The sequence below is a fragment of the Neopsephotus bourkii genome, unplaced genomic scaffold (assembly GCF_033783945.1).
Source record: "Neopsephotus bourkii isolate Nb327-2 ecotype Australia unplaced genomic scaffold, CSIRO-AGI_Nbou_v1 NB_107, whole genome shotgun sequence".
In the NCBI taxonomy this organism is placed as follows: Eukaryota; Metazoa; Chordata; class Aves; order Psittaciformes; family Psittacidae; genus Neopsephotus; species Neopsephotus bourkii.
Window position 1 is genome coordinate 2,724,284 of NW_026900624.1, and position 12,775 is coordinate 2,737,058.

Consider the following 12,775-nt stretch of genomic DNA (forward strand, 5'->3'; position numbering starts at 1 on the left):
GCTAAACCAGGGCTATATGCTTAGTATACTCTGCTTTAAGCAAAGTCTGAACTGATGCTATGAGAGGTTGTCTAAAAAGCAAGTGCTTGCTACGACCTCAGCATGGTAAACTCACCCAAAATGTTGTAAGTGCATGCATATCTATATGAATGACACACCTAATATGTACAGAAAATATACTTAATAAACAATACTTATCTCTTCATAAATATATACACATGTATTCATAAAACTGCAGACATTAATTTGACTTCAATGTGAATATAGAATCATAGAATCATGGAGTAGTTAGGGTTGGAAAGGACTTAAAGATCATCTAGGTTCAACTCTCCTGCCATGGGCAGAGACACACTAAACCATCTCACCCAAGGCTCTGTCCAACCTGGCCTTGAACACCACCAGGGATGGAGCATTCACAACTTCCCTGGGCAACCCATTCCAGTGCCTTACCACCCTAACAGGAAAGAATTCTCTTCTTACATCCAATATAAACTTCCCCTGTTTCAGTTCTAACCCATTACCCCTTGTCCTATCACTACAGTCTCTAATGAAGAGTCCCTCCCCAGCATCCCTATAGGCCCCCTTCAGATACTGGAGGGCTGCTAGGAGGTCTCCACGCAGCCTTCTCCAGGCTGAACAGTCCCAATTTTCTCAGCCTATCTTCATATGGGAGGTGCTTCAGTCCCCTGATCATCCTCATGGCCCTCCTCTGAAATTGTTCCAACAGCTCCATGTCCTTTTTATGTTAAGGACACCAGAACTGTACACAATACTCCAAGTGAGGTTTCACAAGAGCAGAGTAGAGGGGCAGGATCACCTCCTTCGACCTGCTGGTCACACTCCTTTTGATGTAGCCCAGGATACGGTTGGCTTTCTGGGATGCGAGTGAATATAAAATGGTTTTGATTGTCATTAAAGGAAATTAAATTCACAGGACATCTGTTGTAGTATATGCAAATTTGAGCAAATTAGAAATCATTTAGGTATTTTAAAATAATGTAGTCCCTAAGTAAATTTCCATGCTAGATGCTCCTGTGGTGTAAACTGGCATATTTCATTGCCATTTTATAATGGCTCTAAGTGTCAGTAAATGCCTTCACCCAGGAATTCCTGCAACCAGAGGGATAATGGAATATTTAACAATGGAATTTAAGGTTTGTTAGCCAGGCTTTCATATTGCTATTTACAAAATCTAGCATCTTGATGTTTTTATGATTTGCTGGAAACTTTGCTAGGAGGGTGGTGTTCATACTTTACAGTTGGCTGACCTGCACACCTTATTCTTGTTCTCAGGTGAGGATTGTATCCCATGGTCTTCCTTGACTAGAGTACAGTTCATCCCTGAATGTGTTTTGGACAAATACTTCTTAGCAACAGATTTATTTCACCTATATGTCACCTGTTAAGTAGACTCAATACTCCTGAATATAATTCTGACAGAATGTACTGTGCACACAAGCAAATAAACAGTGGTCTTCCCTTCACCAGATAATAGAGAATGGAGCAGAAAGCCTGGGGGAGAGATGGCCTCTATTAACAAGCTGCTGTCATTGCCGCAAGTCATCCATCCAACAGCCCTCTCATAAGTAGCTTTTGGAAAAAGAATGAAATTGGAGGTAGGCATTGAGCTCTATGAATCTCCCTAGTAGGACACATATTTCTCACTAACTGTAGGTTATAACCCTAGCTTTCTTCAGATCTTTATCATCTGTGAAAACACTAATTCAGAATTCCACTCAAGATGCTCATTGCAAAGTTTCTCACACCTAATAAATGTGCAGAAATGCAAATTATATTACCATAAATAAAATCAATCCAAAGTTTGCTGCATATCCAGGCATACGGTCATTCCATGTCAGCTTCTCCTTTTCATCCTGTGACAAAACACAAAAAAATTAAATAAGAGACGTTACAGAACTGTACAACAACAAATATTAGAGTTAGGAAGATGTGTTATTGAAAAAGCTTCTCAATTGTTCTAATCCTCTTATAATTCTGAAGACAATTATAATATTTAAACACTGATATTTTAAAGCAGATTTTACTTTGAGAGAAAAGAGGGTAAGAGGATAAATAAGACATATAGAGAACATCTGCAAAAATCAGAAAATACATGTAACTGAGTTTAGCTTTTGAAAAAATGTATTCAGCACTTACTAAATTATTAGGAGATATCCCTGAGAGTCACCTTTATTTATATTTAGGCAAAGCAAGATTCAACCATTTATTTTGATTTGTTTCTTGGAAAACAGCAGAATAACAGAAACCGTCAAAAGAGCGCTTATTACCATTGAACCCAGATTTTTTGCCTAATGGTTACCTTAGCCAAATGTAGCCCTTAATATAATTCTTGCAAACACACTCCAATCCTTCTCTTGGTAGTTGCTCTATAGTAGTGAGAAACTATAAAGGCAAGCCCACTCTGTGATCTCTGCTGTCAGCCTTGATTTCTTCACATCTAAAATGCATCTCTCTCTTCATTGCATAATTTAAAGCAACTGCAATCAGTGTAATCTCATATACGTTTACTCTCCCCAAACAAACTTAACTCCATTTTTAGCAACGTGTACATCTAGAGAAGATATTTGAAGATGGATTTATATAAGAAATATGACTCCCTACTCTCAAAATAGGTTTCTTAAAATAATAATAAGATCATTACTTTAAGTTAAACTAAAACTATATAATCAAATTATCTAAGGACACAGAGCCAGCTGCTGTTTCCATTTCTGTGAAGCACCATTGCTATCCCATGGACTAGTACTTACATTGGACTTAACCCAGAGTTATTCTGAATTTAAATGAATTTAAATCAGATTAGAATTCAGGTCAAAGATTTTAAACAAACCATTTTAAGGAACAGTTGTCCTCAGATAAAAATCTGGGAGTATTATGCCTTTGTAAGAAGGCTTTCCCAAAGTATCACTAGGAATCCAGTATATAACTCCACATGCAGAAATGCAACCATAAATTTTCTCACAAAGTTTACTGGAATATGGAATTAGACCTAAGACATGATTCTATCTACATATCCGTGGCCATCGTGGTGGTGCCTCAAACACTGTGGGAAGTAGTATTACTCAGCATTCCCTCTTCTCAGCTCAGCTGTTCGAAGAGACAAGTTAAGCAAGTCTCCTTTGGGAGAATGTTGGCAGGACTGGGTCATAACAAACCCGAGCAGAAGCACAAATAATTTGGCCCAACGTATGCAGTACATAAATACTCCATACAGTAAATAAATGGAGTCTATCATTTAGCTGGAAGGCTACTTTAAATAGCATTTCTGTGAAAGCACAGATGCATTTCATTTCATTTTGGCTTTTAACGCTCAGCAATTATACAGGACATAAAGAAGGTCTAAGTGATTATACTCCAAGAAGGCCTGAAGGACACCATGTCTAACAATTCCAGTAGGGGAAAGACACTAAAGAAGAAAAACAGCAGAATGAGTTAATGCTAGCCAAAGCAGTTAAAGGAAAACATAATTTATTTTTATAACTACACTGAGGTGGAAAGAGAAAATAGTGATTTATACAAAAGGGTCAGGAAGAGGAAAAAATGCTCAAGAAAATTACTTCAAAATGTCTTTAGCAATAAGAATTTTTGAAAATGAGAAATCATAATATCAAGATCAAACGTTCATATATCATGAATCATTCTCATCAAATCCTGAGTGGCAAACTGACTAAGGTTTTTCATGTTTTTGGGTCTTTTGTTCAATATTTCTGGTGGTGCAAGACATTTACTGTAATTTGAAATATCAGCCAGAGCTCTGAAATGACCTATGGGCTTTCCAAGTAAAAAAACCCCAAACCATCACTAGAAAAACTAGAACCAAAGCTAGAAAAATTGAGCAATGATTAACATGTATTTTAGAGATGAATATCAGAGGCTAAGGTGTGCTTAAGCCTATATTTTCAGGCATTAAGAGACATTAGGATTAATCCATTTAAGGGTCCAAACTCTAGGAGAGTTTAAGAAAAGCAGTGTCCTTAAACTGAGTATTTGTCCTCTTTAATTTCAGTATTTGTATTAAAAACACAGAGACATCTGTTACCACCAGTCATTTTGGAAGCCCGAACACTTGTTTTACATAAATGATTACTTTTCAAAAGCACTTTGTGTCTGATGAGTTAAATAAGTTCCTGGAATAAAGACTTAGAAGCATATCTGATTCTTAAAATTTTGATTTATTACTGGGAGTAACTAAATGAAATATTAACTGCCTCAAAAACAAATTACCTTGCTAAGCAGGACAGAAGTAGCATTTTCTCTTGTGGTGTGCAGACCTTTGCTGGCAACCAGATGCCCACCCAGCTGCTTTCTTATTCTCCCTCTTTAACAAGATCAGGGGATAAATTAAGATGGAAAAACTTGTGGGTTGAAGTAAAGACAGGAAGATAACTTACCAATTGCTATCATGGGCAAACGAGAATGACCTAGGAAAAATTAATTTAATTTATCACAATTTAAAGCAGATTTGGATGGTGAGAAATTGAAGAAAAACTAAAAACTCCTTTCATTTCACGTCCCTCCCAGCTTCTTCCTGCTACCAAGTTCAGTTCTTCATTCCTGATTCCTCTACTTCCTTTCGCAAGTGATGCAGGATGGGGAATGATGGGTTACGGGGTCAGTCCATAACAGCTCCCTGCTGCTCCTTATTCCTTACAGTTTCCCTGCTCCCGCTTGGGTCCTGCCACAGGCTGCAGTGCTTCAGGATAAGCCTGCTGCACTGTGGGATCTCAAGAGACTGTGATTCCTTCAGAAAATACCTGCCTGCTCTAGAATGGGGTCTTCCACAGACTGCAGTGCAGGTATTTGCTCCATGGTGGCTGTCCATGGGCTACAGGGAAACGCCTGCTCCACCATGATCCCTCCAGAAGCTGCAGTATAATCCTTGTTTGGGCACCTGGAACATCTCCTGCCCATCTCCTGCTCTCACGTTAATGCTCCCAGGGTTGTTTCACATTTTTCTCCCTCTCTCCTCACTGACAGACAGTATTTTACCCTTTCTTACATTGACGGTCACAGAGGCACCACCATCCTGCCTTGGGGCTCAGATGTGCCCTGTAATGGATCCATTGAAGAGGCCCTAGACTCTCCTCACAGAGGCCACCCCTGCAGCCATTGCTGCCAGTGCCTGTACACCAGCACCCAGTACTCTCCTCACAGAGGCCACCCCTGCAGCCATTGCTGCCAGTGCCTGTACACCAGCACCCAGTACATTTACCATGTTGGTGCAACAGCATAAGGAAAATCACATTTGCCTTTGAACACTGAACAAGATAATGCAGTGGAGTGACAGACACTCCTGCAGTGCTTTCCCCATCTTTTCTTACAATCAATGACACAAAGGGAGAAATTAGGAAGAGGAGAAAGGAGAGGGTGTGCATTAGAAAGCACAGGTGGATAAAGGAACAACGAGAAGATCAGCATGCCATCTAGTCAGCTTTCACTTACACACATGTGCTCCCTTTAACTTAAGTGACTTTGGAATTCTCTGTAGCGCTTAGCCAAAGGGGGATATGAACATCATGCTCGAGTTGCTAGGTCATTGTGAGAAGAAAGAAAAAGCTGGATGAAAATATTACTCAGTTACTTAGACAACATACATGGCACAAACCAAATCCTAACATATAAACCAATATAGTAGGCACCTGAAAGATATTTTCTGTTACAGCTTTTGCTAAGAAAAAGAAATCTGTGAATTCACTTGGTATTTTCTGCCGTACCTGATTCTACACTCTGGCAATAGTGCCATCTAGCCGCTAAAAGACTGTACTGTGAGGTATCAAGAACACCTTGTCTGCAATCAAAATACCAGACTTGCACACTGCGGCAAGTGTGGTTTATTTTAATTTAGCATAATTCACATATTGATTTCTTATAGGATACGGTACGTGCTCAATTCTAATCACTAACATGCATTACAAAACATTGCCTAGATTTTAGATAGGGGTAGGAAAGCTTTCCTCAAGGTTGGGAAATTCAGCCAAGCAGGCAGGGAATCTTTTGGAGCAGTCCAAGAGGTGTATGCATTTGTAGATATATAACAAGATGAAACTGATCATATGAAGAACCATTTCAATGACAGGCATATTACACTGTGGAATTTTCCCTGAAGGAAACTGTATTGCAGGGAAATATTTATATGCAGGCAGAAAAATCTCACAATAGAGATTACATTTTTGTGGGGAACTAGACGAAATAAAGGATCTATTTTAAAGTCTTCCTTTCAGTTTCTTCAAATATAGTGGTGCAGTTGTATTGGAGGAAAATATACTTGTTGTGGGTGTAGCGATGCATTCCTGTTTTAATGTTTAATGTAGTGTTGAATGTGTTCCTTGCAGGAGTACAACTCTTTCCTTTTATAAAATAAATAAATATATATATAAAGTAGAAATTAAGCACCATCTAGTTTATGTTGGGTAGCTTATTTCCTTATGAGTTACCTAACATGGCAAAGGTCCAACATGTGCTGCTCTGCATCCTCAGGTGGGCTTCTGAGCTGTGGAAACCTGGAAACATACTGCACTTGGACAGACAGCACCAAGCAGTTTTGTGAAAACAATTCGATGGTTCTCCATTAACCAAACCACAGCCAGCTTGCTCGGATCACAAGTATTTCAGTTATTTATTTATACCTTCCTACAAGAGAACACCTCCTCAAAGCAGGTGTTTCTAACCATCAGCCATGCCAGCTCAACCTGCGCTTGGGGAGTAAAGCAACATTCTGTCTTTTGCATCCTGCTTTGTAACTCCAGCTTTGAAATTCAGGCTTTCCAATTGCGGTTGCACCTGGGCAACCCCAGTGACTTTACTGGTTCTGCACAGAGCTGCAATAATTGACTGGAACTTAGTTAAAGATGCTCAGGGAAGAACAGAATCCAGGACTCCTCTCTTTTGGTTTCCTAATATCTTGAACAGCTAGCAAGAGCAAAAAGCTGCAGAATTATATTTTATATACATATATATATATCCAGAAGTTCATGTCTAAATATGCTCAGAAGCATCAGATAAATAAATGTCATGTTTATAATGGCAGTATTCTTGGTAGGAAAAAAAAAGGAAAAAAAAAGCTTTCATTTGTTTAAAAATTGTGCTGTTCAAAAGACCATCTAGAAATTAGGGTTGTGGTATCAAATACAGCTCTACTGTATTTTTGTAACACCCAAAGTATTGCATGTGTATTGCAGGCTTAAGACAAGGAATGAAATAAGACTCTTGTGAAATGAAGGGTTCCTATAATTTTACTTTGTGCATGAAAGAAGATGAAGGCAAGGAGAAAAGGATATTTTGGACCTATTTGGAGGTTAAAGGAAGTTAAGAGCCAGAAAAAGCTTCCAGCAGAGATAGTTTTAGAAGACAGTTCACTCAGGGTGGCAACACAAAAGGAAGCACAATCAAGGCACATCTGCATTTCTGGGGCCTTGTAGTGACCCACAGTGGTAATTACAGCTAAGAAATTCTGGACAAGTTCATGGGACTGTTCCAGCCTGGATTAGGGACCATTAGCCCTCAAACTTCTGAGAGGAAACACAAAACTGCTGCCATCTTGGGAACCTGACAATGCCTTTGTCTATCCCAGTCTGAATCTGCCTGTAGGAGTACTACTCAAACACTTCCACAGAAGGTAAAATAGCTTTTGGTTAAAGACCTATCAAAAGAGAGAAAAACATTTTCTATTCTTCTCACTTAGAAAGCAATAAAAGTAACTTAACAGTATAGACCATTCTGTTTTGTGAGCAATGTTCTGTTTCAGACTTGCACATGCAAAATAAATTGTCGAGACTCATTTGGAGCCAGTTGAAGGACTGCAAAATCTGAAATTAAAAACTTTCTGCTATCTTTTAAACATGTAGAATAGCACAAAATAGCTTTCAGTTGAGTTTAATGGATATGCGCTGAATCATTTGTGGAAGCAATGATGATTAGAGCTATGAGAAGTGTGTGCAAGGCTCATTACTAGGATCATGGAAATTAAAGCTAAAACAACTTACACCATCCCAGTCTTGGTCGCCTTTGTAACCACAGAACATCCTTAAGATTATCTGTGTTATAAGAATAATAAATGTGTTTTAACTAACTTTTTTTTTTTTTTTTAGAGAAAGCTCTAATGACAGATTTTTTTTTCATGCTCTAATTGAGCATTTATGTGATGAAATCAGTTGCAAGCCTTATTGGGTCATCCCAATTGCTAATTATACTAGCTGTTGAAAATGTGTGGCTTATTTCCAAGCTGTATTTGCCTATCTGCCTCTTACAGCCTTGGCATTCAGCTGCAACTTTATCAGAGCATCTACTGGCAGAATTTTGGTTTTGGTTATAGGTTTTTACAAACTGTGATCAGGCCACTTCTTGACTTTTCTGTTAGCTTAGACCACTCACTCAGAATGGGAGCAATCAGTGAAGCCCACAGCTATATTTCTTCCCCTGCAATGTGACTGGAAACAAACCTCCCACAGGCTAAAACCTTGACATGGGCCACTCTCTTGGCCCTTCATGTAAGTCATATGAAAGCATGTGTGAGTAGTCAAGTCCCTTTGTCTCAAGATAAACACATCCTTTCCACAGGACCGAACATATGATGTGATGGTTATTATGTCAGGTCAGGGTCATACTTCCGGTCATGGAGCACAAGGAAGCCTAGCAGAAAAGAAGACACCAGACTCTACCCTGTCAACAGAGGCACTGGTGGAATGGTGAAAAGGATCTGCTAATCCTTAATGCTATATTCTGAACTTTCTCAAAGGATACATGCATGTGTATATATAAACCACTTGACGTATATATATATACACACATTGTTAAATATGTGTTTATATATGTGATATGTGTGTATCACATGCATGCAATGAATACCTTTATAAAAACTAGTTCTGATTATTAAATTAGAACTGAGATATGAGCTACTGTTCATAGATGAAATCCATTGTTAAAGTCCTCCAAGGTGAGGTGAATGTGGCCATTTGCTCAATCATGCCGGTACTGTTAAAATAAGGATTAGATGCAACATGCTAACTAGATTTCTTTCTAATTTTCTCTCTGCAGCAACAGTATGGACCTAGACTACATCAGGAGATAACTATTAGCTGTATGTACGCAGGTAGAGTCAGAAGATCTCAAAATCACACATGTATACGACAGTGTTACTGAAAATTCTACCTTGATTTCAAAGGCAAAAAGGTTAATGGTCTTGCTGTAATTTCAGAGAAGTATTTCAAGCAGCTTCATTCACTTAGAAATAAGGATAAAAGGCTGGAGGTTGGCTATTACTGTGATTTAAATTTGTAAAGCTAGATTTAATTAATTTTATTTATTGTAGTTTATTCAGAAATAAAAAATATTTTTTTCTCTGCTGTATTTAAAACTTTGATATTCTTTGGTATACTTTGATATTCATCTTAATGCATCTAGTGCATTGTAGCATATTGCAATTGCTATTGTGTAAATGGCATTAAGGTGCTTAGTCTTTATATCACTTTTTAAATCAACTTCTTGATACATATGGCTCAAGTGAAAACTGGCAGCACTTCTTTTTTTACAATGACAGTTTAACATATGGCTTTAAAAGTATGAATTATTTATGTAAACTTGAAGCCATTCAGAACATTACCAGAAAAACACTATAATTTACACAAACAATAGTGTTACATCTGTAGTCATAAATATTCATTGTTTATCAATGGTCTTTGTAGATGATTAATAAATCATAATGAGTGTGATCTTGAGCAGGCAAGGGGCCAGATGTACAAATACACTTAGACACCTGGTGGGATTTTCAAAGAACTAACAGTTGTACACAGGGATGTCATAGTAGGGAAGATGGTAGTGGAATGCCACTAGTTAAGTTCATGGCATGTTGCCTGCTCAGTTCTTGGTTTTTCATTGTAAATGCTGAAGTTTCTGAAAGAAGGTAATGAAATGCCACACATGATTTTAGAATATGTTTATAGAAATATAGTCATGCATAAGAAAGGAAGCTTCTGAGCCAGACGTGCCTACTCTAATTTGCATGATTAGATCAATTTAATACGCTTTGATATTAACTAAACATGGACCTATTGGGCATGTAAAACAAAGGCAGAGCAAGGTCAGTTTCAAAGAGTGGCTGTAGAAAAAAGAAAAATCAGTTATCAGTAATACTCACTACTTTACACTGTCCTGGGATTAACTGGATTTTCAACCACTTTGTACCCTGAAATCCAAAACAGCATCACCCTAAGCTAGTTTCATACTTTCTGTGTAAACTGTGAACATCTGATGGAGACATTAATGGCACAGTAAACACAGCACATTCTAAAACAATTCATCTGCATAATTTTTTTTTTTTTTAAGAAAAAAGGAAAACTTTTACTAGTTTCCATAATTCAGTACTATTTTAATACTGGCAATGATTTTAAACGTTTCTCTCTGTAAATTATTTTAAATATAGAACTATCTTCTCTGTGTAAGTCCCTTTTAAAGGTGTCAGTTACACAATCAGACACCCAAGTACTTGCAGTATCTCTCCCTAGAATATAAAAAGTGCAAAATGATGTTATTTTGTGCAACTTCATGTCTATTTGCCTCAGACAGATAAGTTTCCCTGAAATTTATCTGCAAAATCACTCATTCAGTCACCATTACACACTTTAATATAAGCAACTTGTGCCCAGTGGAACTAAGCCAGCTGGCAATTTTGCAATTAGCAAAGCTCAAATTACAATTCTTTATGTGGGAGTCTCTTAGCAACATTTAATAGTCTTGTTACTTTTCTAAACTGCATATGTTACTTCCCTTAATGTGAAGGGAACACAATTAAAAATTTTAACTAAGCATATGATTTTAGTTCTGGATGAGATGCATTTAGTGCCAGACTCTGAGGAAAGTTGCCCTTTCTATGTTTCCTTGAAGCTTGTCTGGCTCAATTCTGGGCCAGTGTCCCAGGCTGAAGCATCTATGCTGAAATTGTTGCATCTGTGAATTCAACATCAAAATTCCCAGTTACTTCAATGAAACTTAAGCTCATCCCAAGGCTTTGGCATTGCACACTTAAAACCAGATTCTCCATTGTCTTACACCATGTGAAGCCACTTATCCCCCACGCAAAGTGAGAGAAAAAGGCATGCAACACATTATCGGTTTCCTTGGTTTCAGTTTCAAATTTAGCTTACACAAACTGTGAATGATCACACCAACAGCAGAGGAGAGCAAAACGGTATAGATTTTAGTAACATTTTTAAGTTGGTAATGAAATGTTTGAGAAGTAGGGAAAGAATTAAAAGAGGATGTGGCTACACTAAATTTTTTCCCTGACTCCAGAGCATTTATTACCAACTGTAAAACGTTAATTAAGTTTGTATTCTAACATTTGAATATGCTATAAAAATTGATGTTAGGTTACAGAACACAGTCTACAAAGGCAAAATTTTGCCAATAATATATACATGACGTGCAAAGAAGAGTTCTGAGTAAACAGTCAGCAAATGGGGTACTTCAGGGAATTACAACCACCAGTGTCTATCAGTTTAAAATTTTCCAAAATAATAAATTTACTTTTGTGAATTATATACATTTTTGACACTATAAAATTGGCAGTCACTTCTCATGAAATACAATATTTCGCAGAGCTCCCAAAGCTGGAGTTTCAAACCACCAAATCACAATGCTTGGTCACTCAAGTTTTTGGTGTTTCAGGGTTTTGGGTTTTGGTTTTCTGAGCTGTGGTTTGGGGTTTTTTTTCTTTAACACAAGTGGATAGAGATATTAGACCAAAAATAACTGACAAATACATCTTAACTGCTTTCCATTAAGCCAAGAACAATTTCGTACAAAGTTGTTTAGAACTCTAAATATAAGAGTAAATATAAGATGGAGAGCAAAAGTTGCTAGCATTCTAGTTCCAAACCCTTTCTGATTTCCAAACAGGGAAATAAAAACTACCCCTAGAGTAGGCTGAACTATGTAATATTTATTCAAGTTGTATATATGTGCTAGAACTGTACAGAAATCACACAAAGATCTCCAGGGAGCTTCTTCCCACCAGCATCCAAGATCATTCATCTTTTCATTTTAATTTAATAAATAGTTGTTTTGATAGTTGGCAGTAAAATGTAGATCTGCTGAAAGTTGCCTTAAAATGCCCCATTTGGGCATTTTAATGTAATATACATTACAGTTAATATCAAACAATTTGGCAACGTTAGAAACAGTGAGAATCAATGTTTCACATTTCATTCTCTTAAAAACGCTTGTTTGATTCTTTCCCATTGTTAACAAAAGTGGAGTAGGTATATCGACAAAATAAATTTGTGTGGTGTCATGCCAGAAAAATGTGGAAGTATTGGCAACCTATACATGAACCAGTGATATGGTACCTAGTCAGAGAGCAGTATGTTGTTTGTCCTGTATTTAACACAGCAATGACTTTGAAAGTTATGTCAATAGAATCTTCAGATGATACTGAATTAGGAGAGGTTATGACTGTTGAAGAGGACAGAGATTTAATTACTGGGCTGTTGAGAAGTCAGAAATACAAGCATGAAACACAATGAGATTCAGGTAGGACAAGCTAAGGCTGACACAACTAGGAAGATAATTAGAAACTGCAATAACACTTAGCTAAGAAAAAAGTAGTTATTAAGTAGGTTCTTGGAAAGCAATGAGTTACTACATGTAAATTAATCTGGAGAGAATAGCAATAGTGGTAATTTATACGTGGGTCATCCTCACAGGTAGCAGAGAGATTAATGTTTTAAAACATGCACAATCTGCATGGGAGTAAATTGAACAA

General features: G+C 37.4%; 1 protein-coding gene across 1 annotated transcript in view; it reads right to left on the reverse strand.

Moving 5' to 3' along the window:
* Window positions 1-12,775, reverse strand: part of ANO2 (anoctamin 2) — a 182,092-nt gene that overhangs the window by 46,405 nt on the left and 122,912 nt on the right. Inside the window, exon 15 of the mRNA XM_061357995.1 lies at window positions 1,800-1,874. Coding sequence (XP_061213979.1) covers window positions 1,800-1,874 — 75 coding nt within the window. The remainder of the gene's footprint in view (window positions 1-1,799; window positions 1,875-12,775) is intronic.